This window comes from Nycticebus coucang, chromosome 24 (assembly GCF_027406575.1).
Source record: "Nycticebus coucang isolate mNycCou1 chromosome 24, mNycCou1.pri, whole genome shotgun sequence".
Lineage (NCBI taxonomy): Eukaryota > Metazoa > Chordata > Mammalia > Primates > Lorisidae > Nycticebus > Nycticebus coucang.
The window spans coordinates 3,675,712-3,697,421 of NC_069803.1; the positions used below are offsets into that span (position 1 = coordinate 3,675,712).

At 46.1% G+C, this 21,710-nt stretch overlaps 1 protein-coding gene across 3 annotated transcripts in view; it reads left to right on the plus strand.

Annotated features, from left to right (window-relative positions):
- The first annotated feature begins 2,410 nt into the window (after positions 1–2,410).
- Positions 2,411–21,710, plus strand: part of RAB11FIP1 (RAB11 family interacting protein 1) — a 40,454-nt gene continuing 21,154 nt past the window's right edge. For all 3 annotated transcript variants that reach the window (XM_053578659.1, XM_053578660.1, XM_053578661.1), the window contains exon 1: positions 2,411–2,834. In XM_053578659.1, coding sequence (XP_053434634.1) covers positions 2,458–2,834 — 377 coding nt within the window. In that variant the 5' untranslated portion in view covers positions 2,411–2,457. The remainder of the gene's footprint in view (positions 2,835–21,710) is intronic.

A 21,710-nucleotide genomic window follows, 5' to 3' on the forward strand; every position in this document is an offset into this window, starting at 1 on the left:
CCCGCCACAACGCCCAGCTATTTTTTGGTTGCAGTTTGGCTGGGGCCGGGTTTGAACCCGCCACCCTCGGTATATGGGGCCGGCACCCTACCGACTGAGCCACAGGCGCCACCCAGGGCTATCTTATTTCTACTCCTGCTCTGTCCTCTTAAAATACTCTACATTCCAGCCACAACAGGGTGCTTTTGACCTCTAACTATGCCATGGCTTTCTGGCCCCTAACTTTGCTTAGGGTGGTCTCCTGTTCTCTCCTCCTGACATGCTTTTCCCCTGCCCTCTGCCCACCAAACCTGATATAGCTTCAAGTTGCCACTGGGGGAAGAGCTGGGTGAGTGAACACAAACAGCCATCCAGCTCCTCCTTGTCCAGCTGCCATTTGTTTTTATGAATGCCACAGCCTTCATAAAAATCCACCTATTTAGGGGCCGAGTGCAGTGGCTCACACTTGTAATCCCAGCACTCTGGGAGGCTGAGGCAGGAGGATTGCCTAAGCTCACAGGTTGGAGACCAGCCTGAGCCAGAGCAACACCCCATCGCTAAAAATAGCCAGGTGTGTGGTGGGCGCCTGTAGTCCCAGCTACTTGGGAGGCTGAGGCAAGAGAATCCACGTGAGCCCAAGAGTTTGAGGTTGCTGTGAGCTAAGACCCCCTAGCACTGTACCAACGGCGACAAAGTGAGACTCTGTCTAAACAAAAAAGGTCCACTCTCGTAGACAAATTGCTCTCTCCTCAAAACACTCAAAGCATTTTAGTAATTGAGACTTCCTTTACATGAAGTATGTCTTGAAATGGAGTCTCATTCAGCTTTGTGCCCTCAGTAGCACCTAGCACATGCCTGGAACAAAACAAGTTCTCAATAAATCTTTATGGAAGCCTCATCACAAACCTCAGTTGGGTATGTCTGTCTTCCAATCTCCTACATGATAAAAGAGGAATTATACTATTCACATTTGCTGAATACCTGCAAACTCCTCCATTCAATAGCATTGCTTGAGTCACCTACTGCACACCGAGGTTCCTGCCAGAGGCCAGCAAGGAGACAAGAGGACTAAGTCACTCCCTGGCCACTGCCCTTCAGGAGACCACAGAAAGTCAAATCTTGGGGAAATGTGAGGGAAGCCTTGCAGTGGGAGGATGGCAGGGATAGCCAAGGGGACAACAGGTGAACAAAGGCCTGGAGGGAGGGAGAGCTTCTGGAGATAGGATAACATGCATGCCTGGAAATCTCTGTCAAGTATGAAGTGACCGCAGTGGTGGTGAAGCAGCATTGTAGGATTTCCAGCAGGTCAGCTTGGAGGGCGGAGAGCCCAGGATCAGGTGGGAAAACCCCAGCAATCCAAGATAGGGGTTCTGCACATCTAGAAGGAGCAAGAGATACAGTAAACACCAGATTGGGAGTCAGGGCGCTGGCATCTGAATCCCAGCTCTACAGCGGGACCTTGAACATGTACGTCCCTTCTCTGTTCTGGGCCTTTCCTTCATAGTAAAACTTAAAAGCCTTCAAAGTGACCTTTCTAATCTGATGCCCAATAAATGGAACAGTTGAGCCTTTGAACTAAGACCTGAGATATGAAGGGAAGCAGCCAGTTTATTATAGACACTTGGAACAAGGAAGGGACTGAGTGGGAGCCCAGGGGAGAAATGAAAAGGGCCAAGCCAGGGCAGAAATGGGGAACTGCCCCCCGCAACTGGTCCTGAGGTTTGCTTTGGTAATCCCATTTTCAGTTCCTCCTTTCTTCTCTTTTCCTAGTTTAGCCTCACCTTATTTGGTGAGGCAGGGCAAAATAGGTCATTTACACACCGACCTCACCTCCCACCCCCATGTGCCTTCCCCTTTTCAGGGCTTGACAAGATGCGCCATTCCTCTGCACCCACCTTCTCCCAGAGCAGCGCCCCCAGCCGGCCAAAGTAGCAAAGGGCAGTGAAATGCGGGTATTTTCAAGACCACCCTCAAGAGTTACCGTTTACTGAGAACTCACCCCATGCCAGGCACTGCGCTAAGCACTTGTAACGCATTTCTATTTGTTCTTCTTACGGCAATTCCACGAGAGGACTTTTCTCATTTTCAGGTGAAGAAACTAAGATGTGACGTTAAGTAATCAGTGCAAGGCCACAAACCTGCTCATAGGCGAGACGACACTAGCAATTGGGTATGACTGACCTCCAACCTTTGCTGGCTGGTAACCATCAATCACCTATCCCGACTCCCGGCAGAACTCTCAGAGACCCGCCCCTGTCCACGTGACCCTCGCTGCGCCAGCCCCGACCCCCGCGCCCGGGGTCCTGCGCAGCCCTCACCACGGAGGCGGGTCTGGAGCTGCAGGTGGGGCGGGGCCGGGTCTGGGGCGGGGCCTGGAGTGGGCGTGACCGGAAGCCTTAAAGGGGTTGGGGCGGCGGGGCGGGCTGTAGAAGCCGCGGGTGGCGGCAGTTTTCTGGTTGTGTCCGAGCTGTTGCCACCATGTCCCTAGCGGCCTCGGCTGGCAGGGGTTCGGGGGCCGTGTGGTCCCCAACCCATGTGCAGGTGACGGTGATGCAAGCACGGGGCCTCCGGAGTAAGGGCCCCGCGGGCACGAGCGACGCGTACGCGGTGATCCAGGTGGGCAAGGAGAAGTACGCCACCTCGGTGTCGGAGCGCAGCCTGGGCGCGCCCGTGTGGCGGGAGGAGGCCACCTTCGAGCTGCCGCCGCTGCTGTCCTCCGGGGCCGTACCGGCTGACGCCGCAACCCTGCAGCTCACTGTGCTGCACCGCGCGCTGCTCGGCCTGGACAAGTTCCTGGGCCGCGCTGAGGTGGACCTGCGAGAGCTGCACCGGGACCAGGGCCGCAGGAAGACGCAGTGAGTGCGCGCGGGGGGCCGAGGGCGAGGCGCGGAGCCCTCGGACACAGTGGCCTGGCGCCGCGCGGCGGTCAGGGCGCGTAGGGTGGGAGGCCTTTGGAGAGAGGGCGCCCCTCTGCTTGATAGTAATTCCTTCTTGCTTCGGCTTCTCATTCGCACCGGGAGGGCTCTCTGGAAGCAGGGGCGGCATCTGGGGGCATGTTTGAATATTTAGGCAGAAAGCACGGAATATATTTTTGATGAGTTGAAACTGTACGTGGAGAGGCGAATTCCTCTTACTCGGGTAGGTAGAGTGTGTATGGTACGTGCCATAACTTAGTTGGAAGACCCCCTGAGTATTTGATTGAAAACACACTTTGAGCTGAGAATGAGTGGGCCAGGACGCAGGGAAGGTTAACTGGAAGCCTGAAACGCACTGACACCCCCGGCCCTGAAAGGCTAATCCAGGGAGCGAGGCCATTACAGTGCAGGGCGAAGGCTGCTGGGGGAGGGGACAGCGGTATGCCGGCTGCCCTGAGATTGCTAACTCCTACCTCTAGCTCTTACCTGCCTGGGGGGTTGGTGAGAATTTGCCCCTCCAGAAACAATGCTAGGACAGTGTGGTGTGTGTCCTGGGACCCATGTTAGTAAGGATTTCCCAGTGACCGATGGAGCCAGGGTCTGGCCTTGGCCATGCAGGACTGGGCATTGTTCTTCTTTGGAGTTTGTCCAGCTCTTCTGTGGGTCCTGATTCTGGTGGACGGTTGCTCACCTGTAGCTATGCAGGCAGTCCAGCACTCTGTCAGGGTGCCTAACTTCCACATAAAAAGCTGGGCAAAAACGAGTTCACTCCCAGCTATTACCCATTTATTTGTTCTCTTTCACAGGTGTTTGGAAAGGGCAGTGCTTGACCCAATGGAACGTTTGATTACCTTTATCAAATATACCAAAGCCAGCCTTGATTAGCTTATTGGATTGCTTTACTAGATTTTACATAGGCAGGCCAGTCACCTTCTCACCTAAACCCTACAGTTTAGGAATCACACTGATTGATTCACTTTGTGTATTTTATTTAGAGCGTCTGGCTCTGTCATCCAGGGAGTGCAGAGGCACTGTCACAGCTCACTGTACCTCAAACTCATGGGCTCAAGCTTGCTGGGGCTACCGGGGTCCACCACCATGCCTGGCTAGTCTTTAGTTCTGTAGATATAGGGTCTCACATGTTGCCCAGGCTGGTCTTGAACTCCTAGCCACAAGTGAATCTCATGCGTTAGCCTCCCAAAGCACTGGGATTACAGGTGTAAGCCACCATGCCAGGCTCACTTTGTATTTTATTTATTTATGTTCAAAAAGTTTTTTGTTTTTGAGACAGAGTCTCAACTTTGTTACCCTTGGTAAGTGCTGTGGCGTCACAGCTCTCAGCAACCTCAAACTCTTGGGCTTACGCTTAAGCAATTCTTGTGCCTCAGCCTCCCATGTAGCTAGGAATACAGGCATCTGCCACAAGGCCCAGCTATTTTTCTTTTAGATACGAGGTCTTGCTCTGGCTCAGGCTGGTCTCCAACTCAGGCGATCCACCCGCCCCAGCCTCCCAGAGTGCTAGGATTATAGACTTGAGCCACTGCACCTGACTTTTTGTTTTGTTTTTTGAGACAGAGTCTTACTTTGTCACCCTTGGTAGAGTGCCATGGCATTATAGCTCACAGCAGCCTCAAACTCCTGGGCTTAAGTAATCCTCTTGGGTCAGCTTCCGGAGTAGCTGGGACTACAGGTGCCTGCCACAATGCCCAGCTATTTTTTAGAGACAGGGTCTCACTCTTGCTCAGGCTGGTATTGAACTCCTGAGCTTAGGCAATCCACCCACCTCAGCCTCCCTGAGTGCTAGGATTACAGGTGTGAGTCACCCATTCCGGGCCTTTGTTTTTTTTTTTCTTTTTGAGACAGGGTCACACTCTGTTGATGGAGCTAGAGTGCCAGGGCGTTAGCCCAGCTCACAGCAACCTCAAACTCTTGGGTTCAAGCAGGAGTACTGACCAAATCTGGCTACTTTTTCTATTTTTAGCAGAAATGGGGTCTTGCTCTTGCTCAGGCTGGTCTCCAGCTACTGAATTCAAGGGATCCTCCGCCTCAGCCTCCTAGAGTGCTGGGATTACAGGCATGAGCCACTGTGCCCAGCCCAACAGGTTGGGTATTTTAGATATGCATAGTATTTTGACTTTCCCCTCTGAGGCAGACGGGAAAAGCCAGAAGGTTTGTAGTTACTAGACTCCTTTACTATAGGGCAGGTTTGTTTTAGCATGCATGCTTGCAAATGGAATATCTGATGCCCTTATCTCACTAAAGATGAATAGGCATTTCTGAACTCAAATCAGATAAAAATAGAGCCTTGATGTGAGGACGGATGAGGTATCTCAGCATTAACTTACAAGACATAAGGTGAGCAGCGCGTTCTCTAAGGAGGAGCCTAAGCAATGCTAATTTTCCATCTGATTAAACAGCCTGGGGTCAGCTTCCTGTCCAGCTTCCTGTCCAGCTTCACATGGACACTCTGGGCTGTTCTTTGCTCCCTCCCAATATGTCTGTATCTGTTTTGTTATGTGGATATTTTCTCCCTTTATAAGACAAATTATATCTCCCTGCCAGAGGTGGAGATTCCAGAACCCTGGGTCTGCTGCCTGCTGTGGTCCTGACTCACCATTGGGCTGCTCTGTTTCTGAATCCCCAAGATACCCTGTTTGTAAAAGGGAATATGTTGATAGATGTCACTGATGTTTGGAAGATGTTTCTGGGTGCGTGGACTATTCAGAAGGTTCCGTACTTGCTTTGTGAGAGATGAAAACCTCCTTAAGCTGTCTTTTCCAGGAAGCATCTGGTCTCTGCGTCTTCACTTGTCTCATCTTCTCCGAAATAATCCTGAACAGTTTCTCCTGTCTCATTATCTGAGCTGATTACCACTTAGTCACAGTATCAACTTGCAGGGAAATAGTGCTTAGTTGATGGTTTTTGACTCTGCAGAAGAAGGCTTCTTTGCTCCTCTAGGTAGATTTGCAAACTTTCCATCTACAGCTTTTTGGGACTTTCCAGGGTGGTGGGGAACACAGTTAAATTAAGGCTGTCTGAAGCCTGGTATATCACTTGAGATAGCTGAGATTTGGAGAATTAAGATACACACCGATGTTTAACAGAAAGAAACTGGTTGGGGTAGGGAAGTTATTTGAATTAGTTATTAATTGTTTGACTCCATCTTAGACACTAAAAACTAGAAACAAAATCCAAAACTTGGTCTCTGTGTGTGTCTATCTATGTCAAAGAAGAGTTCCTGCAACAGAGTGTGACTTTTGTCATGGGTCCAGAAGCTAACTGTCGTTAATATTTCCATTTGTTTTCTTGATAAGCCTGATCTGTCACATTTATTTGGAATCAAGAGAATGTGCTTTTTATCTTGACTCAGAATTTGCTGACCTCAAATTTACTGTGATGACACACACTTTTAAAACCCCAGATGCTGACATAAAGATAGGATTCATTTAATAGGGCAAAATGTGTGGCCCTTTGGCTAGGAAAAATGGAGGTGAATTGATTTCGCACTTCTACATCTGTTACAGACCTGGGCTCTCAGTAGTTTTTAGTTAAATGGCAGTCTACTAGTTAGACTGGTTATTAGGATACTAGACTTGAATCTGAGAGGTAGAACTAGGTGACCAACAGACAGAATTCTTTGCTCAGCTCTCTAGTCTCACATAGTTTAGAATTTACTAAGAGCACCAAAATGTGGGGGAAGTAATATAGTGCAGATTAAAGCAAGTCTTTATTCAGCCTGGTGACTGGAAGGCTGTTGTGTAACTAAATACTGTGAAACTTAATATTGTAACAGTCTTCCCCATAGAAGACGTCCTGTCAGTGACTAGAGTCATGTTCTTACATCTATTAAAGACTCCAGAGGGAATTCAGTTACATATGAAAGGGTTAGATATTTTGAAGAACTGAAAATGTAGTAAGATGGTGAGATAGGTTGCCAATGGAAATTTAGGTTATTAAAAAGAAATAAAGGCCAGATAATTGGATGCAGAGACACAGATGACTATATTGAGCTATAAGTCACAAACTACAAACAGTTGGTGTTTGCCTTTATTCCCTTAGGCTTCCTAAGCACATTTAGGTTTTTTGTAATAGGTTGGAAAATTTGAGCAATGTAGTTATTGGTTAAGTTTTTCCTTTCTTAGAATTTCCCTTAGCAATAATATTGGGTCTTACCGGAAACCCTGCTACCTCCCACTGCAGGGTAGGAACTGAATTTCAGCCCTGAACACTGAGTTCACTCCAGGTTCTGGAGTAAACACCCCTAATCTGTTTGTAGCAACGGAATGAAATGACTAAGGAGAGCAATCCGGAGTTGTTCAGGTGAAGTGAAAGATGTTCCTTCGTGTTTGTTTGATAGTATTATTTACGATTTTGTTTGTGAGACATTGAGTTAGCAGTGGGGAAATTTCTGCCTCTTTTCCTTCTCATTTCTAAAGTTCATCCATTCTTTTAGCAAATATTTAAAAATCCCTAAAATGTGCCAGGTGCTATAATACAGTATAAATAATGATCCCTGCTTTGGGGAAGCTCAGAGCCTTATGGAGGAGTATATATTAAACGTATGAACACATAAATAAATAATCGTGTGCTGTGATAAGTACTGTGAATAGGGTATCATAAAAGAAAAGAGTGGGAGGGACATGATTTAAAGAAGGAGATTGTAAATAGCTTCTCTGAGGCAGAGAGAGCTGAAGAAATTGAATTGTTCTAGTCAAGAGTGGAGGAAGGGGGCCTGATGAAGGAGGAACAGCCTGTGCAAAGGCCCTGAGGCAGGAACACCTGGGGTGGGCTTTACTTAAGAGGGATGGGAAGCTACAGAGCATCACCTAACCCCAGCAAGATCAGCCCACATCACAAAGTCCCAAAACACCAGATGCTGGTGTAGATGTGGAGATAAGGGAACACTTCTGCCCTGCTGGTGGGACTGTAAACTAATACAGCCCTTTTGGAGAGAAGTATGGAGAATCCTCAAAGATCTAAATGTAGACCTTCCATTTGACCCTGCAATCCCATTACTACCTCGTTTCCCTGAAAATAAGACATCCTCCGAAAATAAGACCTAGTTACAGGAAAGATAAGACATCCCCTGAAAATAAGACCTAGCGCATCTTTGGGAGCACACCTTAAAATAAGACACTGTCTTATTTTCGGGGAAACAGGGTAGGTATCTACCCAGAAGAACAAAAATCATTTTACCACAAAGACATTTGCACTTGAATGTTTATTATGGCTCAATTCATAATTGCCAAGTCATGGAAGCAACCTAAGTGCCCATCAACCCATGAATGGATCAACAAACTGTGGTATAAGTATACCATGGAATTCTATTTAGTCATTAAAAAAGATGGAAACTTTACATCTTTTACATTTACCTGGACGGAATTGAAAAACATTCTTCTTAGTAAAGTATGGCAAGAATGGAAAAATAAATATCCAGTATACTCCATACTAATATGAAATCACTATATGAACAATTACATGTTCCTAAGAACAATAAAACACTATTATAATCCAGTTGGGGGGAGGACGATTGGCAGAGGAGGGAGGGCCTTAGGTGGGATCTCACCTAAAGTGCACATTGCGAGGGTGTATAACACGCCCCTCGGTGAGGGGCTTTTCTACAAATGGAACCTAAATATTGTACCCTCATTTAAATTTGAACAAACTTTAAAAAAAAAAAAGCAGAGGGTTGGCATCAGCCACTTCGTCAGTGATCACTTTGGCTCTTGGGCAGAGAATAGATTTCAGCCTGGCCTGGAGTCGCACAGACAGATGGAGGCTGTGGCAGTGATCTAGGTGACGGATGGTAGTGGCTTGGGCTAGGGTGGTGGCTGTGGAGACGGCAGCGGTGGCTGGATTTCAGAAATCTCTTGGAAGTTCAGTCGACCTAATGTGAGGTGCATTGAATGTGGCAGGGGGTGAGGGAGAGGCAGTGATAAGAAAGAACAAATAAAACAAGGAGAGCTTAGTACTGAAAGTGAACCAGGAAGTGGCAGCTGCTTTCTTTCCCCAACAGTCACGGTGATACTGGGGTGAGGTCACCATGACAAAGACAGCTTTGGGCGCTGACACCTGGAGTGGCGTCTTCTGTTGGGTGAATTACCAGGAAACACCATTGAAACCAGGGTGTGGATGTGTGTGTCTTCCGAGTGTTCACTGTTTTCACACAGACCACGTCTTTGTTTGGTGACTTTGTGGCAGATGCAGTCTCATTGGTGTGCTGTCACCCAGCTGATGAGGTCACTGCTTCCAGGGCTACCGGCGTAGGAAAGGAAAGCATAGAATTTAACATCAGGAAAGCTGAACCCCTAAGTGAAAAATAAAACTCTCAAGTGAGTGAGCCATTGAAATGTTTCTCAATGAGGGAAAGTAAGTATAGAAAAGAGTCTTCTGCCTTTTTCATTTTGCTTAAACTGCCTTTTGGTTACAAAGGCTTCTATTATATTTCTGTAACTACTGTCAGAGGAAGGTTTTTATATGCACATAAATAGTATCTGATGTGTCATTTTAATTGTAGTTATTAACTAAAAAAAGTTATAATTACATTACCAGCAGTACATGTGCTTATTAAAATGCTGTCACCTCCAACTTATATTTACCGACATCACTCTTCCTCCCCTTTGACGATAATCTTAGATATATATTACAATATTGTAATGGAAAATTACAGCCATATGTCCTGGAAAATTGTGCTTCTTACCCTACATTTTTGGAGAGGCAGGTAACTCTGGCTTAGCCCCAGGAGGATTAAGAAGCCCTGACCCTGAATAGAGAGAGTGATAACAGGTCTTTTTAGACCGTATCTTCATGTCAGAGCAGTTCCTCAGGGAGCCTTTGGTTCTGAGTCTGTGTAGATCTTTGAATTCCTACAAAATTAACATCCAGACCCTTACATTGAGCAGAGGGGTTTTGCTCCCCTTAAGGTGTCCAGAGTCAGATCTGAAGCCCTACCTGGTTTAGGAGGAGACCAGGCCTCCTTGTCTGCTTTCCCTGGGACAGGGCCCATGGCTGGCTGTTTAGTTCTTTGCTGAGTGACCCGTCCTCTCTGCCAGGGAGTGAATGGCTGTGGTTCCCGCAGACACAGGGCAAGGGGATGCTTGCCTGAATGAGCAGGGAGAACTATTTTATATTTAGTCCACTGGATTAGAGACCAGAGATGTCTGAAAGTATGAGGTCAAAGCTCTGCTTCTTACAGTTTCCCAATTTGGAATGTGGCATCTGAGCCAGTGCCCTTAGCATTGAAGAAGGAGTTTTTGCCTGCAGCCGCTTGGTAGCTAATGAAGCCTTTGGCAAAGGATCCTTAGCAGCTAATGAGATGAGAAATTCTTTTCCTGCAGGGAGAAGTCTGCTGATAATCTTCTAGACAAAAATCCAGGGCTTGCGTCTCCTGGCTGTTCCTGAGGGACACACTTAGGAATGTGCTTTGGAGAGGAAAGAGGCAGTGGTGATTGTCTTTTCTCCTAAACAGAGTAGTGGGAGGGCATTTCTAAGGACTCCCAGTAGAATATCTTAGAAGTGTGTCTGCCACATGCTTCGCTTTTAAAATATTCTTTCACTAAAAGGAACATGGCTAATCTCTAGGTAGAACAAGGAAGGCTTCCAGAAAGCCTTGTGTTGTCCTGAAGTATGGGTGTCCTGTGGGAAGGGCAGCAAGCTGGGCTGGGATGTGCCTTCAGGGCTGTCCCCTCCCCCGCTGCCAACGCTGGGGGATGTTTCCCACTCAGCGAAATGTGACATACCTTTCACCAAAGTGGAACTTTTTGTTTCTGCTAATCATTTGTTATTAACACAGGATTTAAAAATGCTTCTGGTGGGTGGGGCCTTGGTGTGTGTCACACTTTATGGGGGCAAGACATGATTGCAAGAGGGACTTTACCTAACAATTGCAATCAGTGTAACCTGGCTTATTGTACCCTCAATGAATCCTCAACAATAAAAAAAAAAAAAAAATGCTTCTGGTGTGTGGGATTTACCTTGCTTATGAAATACAGTTTAGATACTCTGCCGGTTTGCCAGGATCTCTGGGGGGAACAGTGTGTGAGTCTCTTTATGGAGTGAGGAGGGGACTGAATGTTCTTTGATGTCCCTCATGCTGGCGTTTGTTTTCCTTTGTTCTGGCCCTGTAATGTTGAACCAAACTATTTATTGTATTTTCTTTTTCCTTAAAGTCTCTGTGTGAAGACCCCACAGGACAATGCCACAAGACACTGTTCTGTGACAGACCAAATAAAATGCATCAGTGGGGCTCAGCGCCCATAGCACGGTGTTTACGGCACCAGCCACTTACACTGAGGCTGGCGGGTTCGAACCTGGCCTGGGCCAGTTAAAACAATAATGACAACTGCAACAACAACAACAAAATAGCCAGGCATTGTGGTGGGCACCTGTAGGCCCAGCTACTTGGGAGGCTGAGGCAAGGGAATTGTTTAAGCCCAGGAGTTTGAGGTTGCTGTGAGCTGTGACAGCACTGCACTCTACCGAGAGTGACATAGTAACACTTCGTCTCAGAAAAAAAAAAGTTAAAAAAATTGCATCAGTGGCACAGACATTTGGGCAACAGGTGGAGATACTGGATGGGGTGGGATGATCTTAATGTGTGTGGCATTTGGAGATAGGATGAAACTTTGTAAGGAACTGGTAAGCTGGTGGCGGGACAGGTGCACTACATGTTTAAAAACGCATTCATTGTTCTAAATTTTAGAGACTCTTAAAAAATACTGAGGGTTAGTATTTCCTTTAGTCTTCACCTTCAGGGAATTTAGTATTGCGGTGTTTCTTGTCTGTTCCACCCGTGTGGAAACTCTGATGAGTACCACGAGGACCCTTATGTTTCTCAACAAGTTACAAAAATATACACTAGTCATGGTCTTTTAAAAATGGTAGGCTCAGTGTGGAGGTTCATGCCTGTAATCCTAGTGCTCTGGGAGGCCAGGGTGGGAGGATAGCTTCAGCTCAGGAGTTCAAGACCAGCCTGAGGAAGAACAAGACCCTGTCTCTAACAAAACAGAAAAAATTAGCCGGGCATTTTAGCCTGCATCTGTAGTCCCAGCTACTCAGGAGGCTGAGGCAGGAGGATCACTCGAGCCCAGGAGTCTAAGGGTGCTGTGAGCTATAATGATACTGACTGGGTACCAGAGCGAGCCTCTGTCTCAAAAAAAAAAAACAAAACCAGGCTCAGTGCCTGTGGCTCAAGCGGCTAAGGTGCCAGCCACATACACCTGAGCTGGCGGGTTTGAATCCAGCCCCAGCCTGCCAAACAACAATGATGGCTGCAACCAAAAAAAAAAAAACAGCCAGGCATTGTGGCAGGCACCTGTAATCCCAGCAACTTGGGAGGCAGAGGCAGGAGAATCGCTTGAGCCCAAGAGTTTGAGGTTGCTGTGAGCTGTAATGCCACGGCACTCTACCCAGGATGACCGCTTGAGGCTCTGTCTCAAAAAACAAAAACAAAAACAGCACAAACAAAAAAAAATTACATATTTTAAAATTTTGGAAACTGTGTAATATAAACCAATTTTGGAAGTCTTTCCTTACTCTCTTTAAGTGCAGATCCTTGTTATTTGATGGATAAGTTTGGGTACTTAGTAATATGGTCAGTAAGAACTGTTATGACTTAGATTACCTTTTGAGAACCATCTGGATGGGTAAACTGTGGTCTGTATCACTTGTCAGAATATCAGATAGCCACTAAAAATGATGAGTATGAAGATTGTAAGGCAATAATATATAAATTATGCTACAAATAAAACTTGCATGTGCACACTGGTTACAACCACATAGTAATTATAGTTAAGGCTTCCAGCCAGGCACAATTCCAAGCCCTTTACCTGCATTAAGCTGTTTAATCTTCACAATATCCTTATGAAGTAGATGCTCTTAACCCTATTTTAGAGGAGGAAACCTGAGCATAGAGAGGTTAAACATCTTGCCTAAGTTCTCTTACCTACTAATTGTTAAAATGTACAGGAAAAGAAGAGTAAGAGTTCAAGACAGTTTATAAAGAGGTATTAGATTAGCAATGGATTGTGTCAATTTTTAAAAAATACATATTTAAAATTTTTTCCAAAACATGTTTTGATCACTTTCCAGGAGAATTTCTGTAGAGCAAATTGTAATACAGAAAGGGCCAGAAGCGTTTTAACCTGTCTTTTCTGTACTCTGTCCTCTAACAGGTTATGTACTAATTCTTAGGGTTGAGTTTGCTGGCTACCAATAGCCTTTCAGTGCTGCCAGCTTGACGGTTTTAGGGATTAGGGTGAAAAAATGAGCCACAACTCGTTTGCTGTGCTTGTGACTTACAAGGAGTTCTTCCAAGTAGCTGACAACAGGCAGAGGGGGAGGTCTAGGGAGCCAAGGTCGGCTGATGGGTGATTCTGGATTCAGAGTGAGGTGACAGTGACCAGCTACCTCGTTCAGTGACAAAACCTGTTACACTGCATAGCTTCTGTAAGGTGCACAGCACAAATGTTTCATAGGCATGAACACCCTGTCTCTGTTTGCTAGGCATGGCTTCTTGGCTGCTGGGAGAAAACGACAGGCTATTTCTTTTTTTTTTTTTTGTAGAGACAGAGTCTCACTTTATGGCCCTCGGTAGAGTGCCGGGGCCTCACACAGCTCACAGCAACCTCCAACTCCTGGGCTTAGGTGATTCTTTTGCCTCAGCCTCCCAAGTAGCTGGGACTACAGGCGCCTGCCACAATGCCCGGCTATTTTTTTGGTTGCAGTTTGGCCGGGGCCGGGTTTGAACCCGCCACCCTCGGTATATGGGGCCGGCGCCTTACCAACTGAGCCACAGGCGCCGCCCACGACAGGCTATTTCATCCATAAGGAATCACTCCTTTTTCAGAACCTTTTTAGATGTTCTCAAGTACTGACCACATAACTTCAAGCCTTAGATTTAATCCCTGGGGAAGACAGTTCATAAATTGCTTTTAAAATTTCTTCATCTAAGAAAGACTGAGTGGCCAGGTGTGGTGGCTCACACCTGTAATCCTAGTACTGTGGGAGGCCGAGGCAGGTGGATTGCCTGAGCTCCGGAGTTTGAGACCCGACAGCCAGAGTGAGACCCTGTCTCTGCTAATAATAGCCAGGTGTTGTGGCACCACCTGCAGTCCCAGCCACTTGGGAGGCTGAGGCAGGAGAATTGCTTGAGCCCAAGAGTTTGAGGTTGCTGTGAGCTATGCTGCCATAGCACTCTACTGAGGGTGACAAAATGAGACTCTGTGTCAAAAAAAAAAGGAAAGAAAGAAAGAAAGACTGAGTGCATCTTGTAGGTCAGGGGTGGTTCTGTTCTTCCTGCTTCTTTCCTCACCCAAGGCCATAATCTTGTGTCATGATGCTTGGTTAATGTGGACACAGCTCCTGCTATAGTCAGGGCTGAGATTTTGCACGCTGAGGGAAGTAGACAGTCCACACTGACCCTGGAGTCCACCCCACGTGCAGAACAACTCACTGTCCCTTGAAATTAACACCGACACGTCTAAAGTGTAGGAGTGACCTGAAGAGCTGGTCATCCTCCTTGCCTGTGTTTGATACAGGGGTGCAGGATTTATTCCTGTGTTTGATAGGAGGATGCAGGATTTATTCCTTTGCTGAACACTTCGGGTAGCTGGTTCTTATAGCTCCTTGAGGCTTAAAGTTGCTGAGAACCTTATTTGTGTGTGAGCCCTTGTGATGAAATTGTTGAAGAGTGGGCGGCAGTAACACCCCCTTGTGGTGTTTAGTGAGCCTGCTCTCTGTCCCACTGGAGGGGAAGTGTCTCTCGGCCTCCTCTTCTCTGTCTTTCCAGGGTCTGATATGTAAAAATGTTGGCACTAAATCTTTGATGCCATCAGTTCTCTGTACGTGTCTGCCCTCTGGGATGTTTTAAAGGAAAAACATGTTTGTGTCAGCTATGGAAGGATTATTTTTGAGACATACCAGTGTCATCTCAAATGCCTGGGGGATACACCAGAGGCCTTCCATTTCCCAGTAGTTGGACCCGCATTGACTCTGCCACATTCCAGCAGAAGTCTCCCAACTTGCCCCGCCCCGCCCCTTCCCCGGAGATCAGCTTGCATTGTGTTTGGGAAACCAACTGTCCATTCTGAGGCAAGCCAGCCCTGAGAGCGGGGCACGGGTAGATGGTTTTAGCTGTTCAGGGGATTTCCCGGTGTGGATCCAGGCACTGCCTCCCCGGTGGGGCTCCTGTGCCTGCGGAGCCTCGTCCTTCCCTGTACCATCTCACGTGGGTGCAGACTTGGGAGTCATTCTCATTTGTACCTAGTTCGTTTTTTTCCTACATTGCCTTATTTCTCTTCATAAGACATCTTTTTGAAAGTGTAAAATATTTAAATAACATTTTTTTTTTTTGAGACAGAGTCTCACACATAGCTCACAGCAACCTCAAACTCTTGGGCTCTAGTGATCCTCCTGCCTCTGTTTTTAATTTTTAGTAGAGACAGGGGGTCTCACTCTTGCTCAGGCTGGTCTCGAACTCATGAGCTCAAGTGATCCACCCACCCAGCCCTCCCAGAGAGCCAGGATTACAGGAGTGAGCCACTGCGCCCAGCCTTAAATAACTTCTTATATACTTTTGGCTGTTACCTTATCTTGTATTTGACACCTCCCCCCCCCCGCCCCCCAAGGAGTTCATAAAAACAAAAACAATAGGGTTCTCTGTTTGGACGATATGCATTTTTGCTCGCCTATGCTCAGACCATTGCAGGGGAGGGTTTATAACAGCAGATAACAATAGTTGTCTTTGGAAGGAAGACTGAGGACTCTTGGATAGGGAGTGGTAGGAAGACCGAACATTTCATTCTGTGCTATTTTGTATGATTTAAATTTTTACTCCATGCCTGGTATTACTTAAAAATATAGTTTAGGCAAGGTGTGGTGGCTCACACATGTAATTCGAGCACTTTGGGAGACTGAGGCAGGAGGATCCCTTCAGGCCAGGAGTTTGAGGCCAGCCTGGGCAACAAAATGAGCCCCCTTTTCTGGAAAAAAAAAAAAGATCACACCTATGGTGCATAATGCAAGGGTACATGTCGGATCTACTAGTATAGAGTATAAATGTCTTAACACAATAATTAAGTAAATGAGATGAGTTATCTATTAACCAGTGTGATGTAAGCATTCCTAATTCTCTATGAAATCAGCACGTTGTACCCCATAAATGCATTAATGTATAAATGATCTGTGTGTTTATGGTTTAATAAAAAAAAGAATAGAAAAGAAAATTAGGGCTCGGCGCCTGTAGCTCAGCAGCTAGGGTGCCAGCCACATACACTGGATCTGGCGCGTTCGAACCCAGCCTGGGCCTGCCAAACAACAAGGACAACTACAACCAAAACAATAGCTGGGTGTTGTGGTGGGCGCCTGTAGTCCCAGCTACTTGGGAGGCTGAGGGAAGACAATCACTTAAGCCCAAGAGTTTGAGGTTGCTGCAAACTGTGAAGCCACGGCACTCTACCAGGGTGACATAGTGAGACTCTGTCTCAAAAAAGTAAGAAAAGTTAGCTAGGTGTAGTGGTGCACATCTGTGGGAGGCTGAGACCAGGAGATTGCTGGAGCCCAGGAGTTTAAAGCTGTAGGTAGCTTTGATTAGGCCACTGTATTCCAGGCTGGTGAAAGAATGAGACCTTCTTTCTTTAAAAAAAAAAATGGCTCGGCACCTGTATCTCAAGCAGCTAGGGTGCCAGCCACATACACCGGAGCTGGCGGGTTCGAATCCAGCCCGGACCCTCCAAACAAGAATGACAACTACAACGAAAAAAATGGCTGGGTGTTGTGGTGGATGGCTGTGGTCCCAGCTACTTGGGAGGCTGAGGCAAGAGAATCGCTTAAAGCCCAAGAGTTTGAGGTTGCTGTGAGCTGCGATGTCACGGCACTCTACCCAGGGCGACAGCTTGAGACTCTGTCCAAAAAAAAAAAGTCTATATAGATGGGTACAGTTTATGGAAGTTGTCTGTCACTTTCAACATATTCACGGATGCTTTTAATTCTTACAGGACCTAGTTTTGATTATAAGCAAAAATAATTTTTAACTTACAGAAAGGATCACTTGATTTTTTTTTGATAGGTTGCAATATTTTTTTTCAGAATATAGGCTTAAAATAAACTTGATACACTGAGATTATGGTTTTTGTACTGTACTCTGCCCTTTGGACTAGTAAAATGGACCCAACCCTGATTTCTGAGATAATAGAAGCTTTCTGGGCCTGTGGGAAAGGTGAGGCCGGGACACACCCGCACCTCCATCACAGGCTGTGTGGCTTTGCTGGGACTCTATTATTTATGAACTACTTCTGTGAGGAGCAGGAATTAAGTGAACTTGAAAAACACATAGAAACACTTAGAAACGGAAGTGATCTTAAAGGTTAAAACCTACAGTTGTATCTTGGTTTGAAATTTATTAGGGCCAGACACTTACTGAGTGTGGCTTTCCTGAATCTTACCAAGTTATGCTTGGGTCAAATATCCCTTAAACTGTTTTTAAATCTAAGGATAATGTTGGTAGTAAAAGAAATAATTTCTGTTTTCTTTTCTAGCTTTAATAATCCAGCACAGATTTTTTAAAAATTTGGAACATTTGCATGGCTATTTACCTGCCTGAAATAATCAGTCTGCTTTGTACGTCTTTAAGTAGAACCAGGGCTGTTCTTGGCTACCTGGGGTTTGGTTTTAGGTTTGCTTGTGAAATAAGCAGCAGGAACAGTTGAAGTTTTTGTTTGAACCTTTTAACGGTGTTGTGAGTTTCCAAAACAAATCCTACTTTTTAGGCTTAGGAATTGGACCTGGGTGTCAGGTATATAATCAGTCTCCAGAGAATGTTCTGGAGTTGGTTGTAGCTTTGCTCAAAAAACATCAGGAAGTATGAACAAAAAGTTCACCGATATTTTGGAAAGGAAGGGCTAGGCTAGCCCCCGGAATTGTCAGGTGGCCTTTTTTGAAGGTCTGTAATGTTGCATCTCTGGGGAAGGCTGACAGAAGCAGCTGTTTACAAGAGCTGGGGGCCAACTCCCTGACTGACCCTCTGACCCAGGCAGGGAAGTGGGGCACTCCGCCTGCCTGTGGCTGGCATGGTCATCTGAGCCTGTGCCTTCGGCCTTCAGCAACTTCTCCTTTTCAGGTATTTACAACATTGGTATTTACGAAAGCCAAACACCCTTCCTTACCAAGGCTACCATTTACCATGTGACTTTCAGAACAGAGAAATACAAATAATCCTCTCAACATCTAAGTAACAAATATACAGACTATTCTGGGCAGACTATTCTGGCCAGGTCCCAAGACTGTATTGGAAAGATACTGGGGCGGGGTGGGGGTGGGGTTGTGTATAAAGACCTTGCATCTTTCCCCCAGCATCTATGCTCCCCCACCAGAGATTTTTGGTTTAAAAAACCATAAAAGATTTCTCTTAAAGGTCCAAAATTATAGCTCATATAATTTTATCAGATCTTGGCTATATTTTGTTAATCCATTTAAAAATAATTCTTCTTTTTCTTTCTATTTTACTAAAATATTTTTGAGACTCTGTCTAAGTCACTTTGTTGTCCTGGGTAAAGTGCTATGGTGTCAGCCTAGCTTACAGCAACCTCAAGCTCCTGGGCTCAGGTGATCCTCCTGCCTTAGCCTCTTCAGTAGCTGCGACTACAGGTGTAAACCACGATGCTCGACTGATTTTTCTATTTTTAGAAGAGACAGAGTCTCACTCTTGCTCGGGTAGGTCTTGAACTCCTGAGTTCAAGGGATCCTTTCACTTTGGCCTCTCAGAGTGTTAGGATAACAGGCGTGAGCCACTGCGCCACGTCTTAAATTCTTCTGATGACTTAGTATACTGGACTTTAAGTAATCTTATGATACATGACTGATGTCAAGTGGTGGTGGTTTTCCTTCTTTATCTTTTTATCTTTCAACATTTATTTATTTTTGAGATAGGGTCTTGCTCTCTGTTGCCTGGGCTAAAGTGTGGTGGCATCATAGTTGCTTGCTGCAAACTCAAACTCCGAGGCTCAAGTGATCCTTCTATCTTCAACCTCTTGAGTAGCTGGGACTGTAGGTGCACACCATTATGCCCAGCTCAATTTTTAATTTTTTGTAGAAACAGAGACTGTTTTGCTTAGGTTGGTCTCAAACTCCATCCACTCAGTCCTCCCACCTCAGTGTCCCGAAGTGCTAGGATTATGGGCCATGGCTGACCTAGACATTTAAATTAGAAGCTTAAACTGTCCTCTAAAAGAATTTATAGGGCGGTGCCTGTGGCTCAGTGAGTAGGGCGCCGGCCCCATATGCCGAGGGTGGCGGGTTCGGACCCAGCCCCGGCCAAACTGCAACAGAAAAATAGCCAGGCGTTGTGGCGGGCGCCTGTAGTCCCAGCTGCTCGGGAGGCTGAGGCAAGAGAATCGTGTAAGCCCAAGAGTTAGAGGTTGCTGTGAGCTGTGTGACGCCACGGCACTCTACCAGAGGGCGGTACAGTGAGACTCTGTCTCTACAAAAAAAAAAAAAAAAGTTTATATTTTTTATTTATTTTTTTAAGACAGTCTCACTCTGTTGCCCAGATTAGAGTGCTGTGGTATCATCGTAGCTCACAGCAACCTCAAAGTCTTGGGCTCAAGTGATCCTCCTACCTCAGCCTCCCAAGTAGCTGAAACTACAGGTACTTGCCAAATTGCTCAGATAGTTTTTTAATTTTTTTAGTAGAGACGAGGTTTTGCTCTTGCTCAGGCTTGAGCAAAACTCTTGAGCTCAAGCAATCCAGTTGCCCTGGCCTCCCAGGGTGCTAGGATTATAGGCCTGAGTCACTGCATACCCATCCCCTCTAAAAGAATTTAAATTCGAGGTCTTCTTTCTCTGTGTTAAAAAAGATGGCCTATCATAGATAAATAAGGACAGAGTTTAAAGTAGGAGTCTTGGTGTAGGAGAAAGAATAGGAGCTTTGGGGAAATGCAGAGCTCATTGAGAATCTTAGTTGCACTCCAAAACAATCACAAGACCTTATAGCAATAACCTGGATTGCAAGCTTTGGTTTCCTCATCTGTAAAATGGGTATGCTGTCCACTGCACGTCATTCTCACAAGACTGGAATGAGGATGTTTCCTGATGTGTGCAATGCCAGGTACACAGTACGTGCAGCTTGGGTGTTAGCTATCTCCTTCCCTCTGCCCCTTTTCTGTAAGTGCAGAGTGAGCCATGGTTGTGGGGGTAGGGATCTGCCCTGGGGGCAAACCCCAGCTGAAGGCCGAGAGGAAGTTGTGCTCATTTGGGCAAAACCATCATTTCCTTCAAACCCATGGCCCTCAGCTCTTAAATAGGTCATCAAGAAAGAACATCTGAGTAAGCTTTTTCCGTTTGCCAGGGTGACCCTGTGGAGGGCTCTCCCTGTGGAGACCAGGTATTTGGAGGCTTCTGTCCCAAAGTGGTTGTGCTGCTGATTAGGCTAACACGTTTGCAGTTCACCAAAGGTGTAGGACTGGCCAAGGGCAGCTTTCCTTTCTCTGAAGTTTGCTAGTCAGTAGAGTGGGACTAGTAGAATGTCATTTGCTACATCTTGAAGTAGTTCGCAAATGGTTACGTGAAATTCTCAAATAATATTTATATATTCCTTTTTCTGATTATCAAAACAGGGAAGACTGCCTCCTTTCCAATTTCTTATTTGTGTTGTTATTGTGTAAATAAAATAAAATTTACCATCTTAAATTTTACTTAAATTATAACTGTAAATAATTTTACAGTTATTTTTAACTATCCAGTGGCATTAAGTACGTTCATATTGTTGTACGACCCTCATCGTCATTCCTTTTCCCCACTTTAATCTGTACCTATCAACCATGAGCTCCCCACCCCCAGCTTCCCCCAGGTTCCCCCACTGTTCTTCCGTGATGAATTTGTCTACATTAGGGACCTCACATAAATGGAATCAAATAGTATTTGTCATTTTGTGACTGACTTATTGCACTCTTTAAAAAAACAACTCAGGTGGCGCCTGTGGCTTAAAGGAGTGGAGCGCAGGCCCCATATGCCGGAGGTGGTGGGTTCAAACCCAGCCCCGGCCAAAAACTGCAAACAACAACAACAACAACAACTCTGTCTTGTATATTCATTACTTCCTGGCAGGGACTATTCCTTAATACAAACTTTTTTTTGAGACAGAGTCTCACTCTGTTTGTTGTCCTGGGTAGAGTGCCTGGGGTGTCAGCCTAGCTCACAGCAACCTCAGACTCCAGGGCTCAAGAGATCCCCTTGCCCCAGCTGCCCAAGTAGCTGGGATGATAGGCGTGGGACACCACACGCAGCTAATTTTTCCATTTTTAGTAGAGATGGGGTTTCACTCTTGCTCAGGCTGGTCTTGAACTCCTGAGCTCAAAACTAATCAGCCTTCCAGAGTGCTGGGATGACAGGCGTGAGCCACCCCACCCAGTCCATGCTTTCGATTTTCCCTGAGATTTACATATACATGACAGATAAAAAAACCGAAGAGACCAAAGTGTAACAAAGGCTGCATTATTTATTTTGACACTTGAGTGCAAGTGGGTTAAGGTCTAAAGGGTGTTAAGGGGGAGGGCTAGGAAGGGAGGCCAGCTCTTCTATAGCTGGTGGGGGTGGGGTGGTTTCTATCAAGGACTACCAAGCTCTTGTTCTCATCCGGGTGTCAAAGCTGTCATCGCATTATAGGGGCTCTCCTGGCAGGTTCTTATCGAAGTGTCAGCATGTTTCTCTTGGGTGGGTCTATAATTGGGCCAGTGCAAGATGTGCAGGGATGAGCCTGCAGCCTGCCTCTTTCTTATCTGAGTTACGTCCACCTGTAACAGAGTCTCAGAGAATGACTTTACA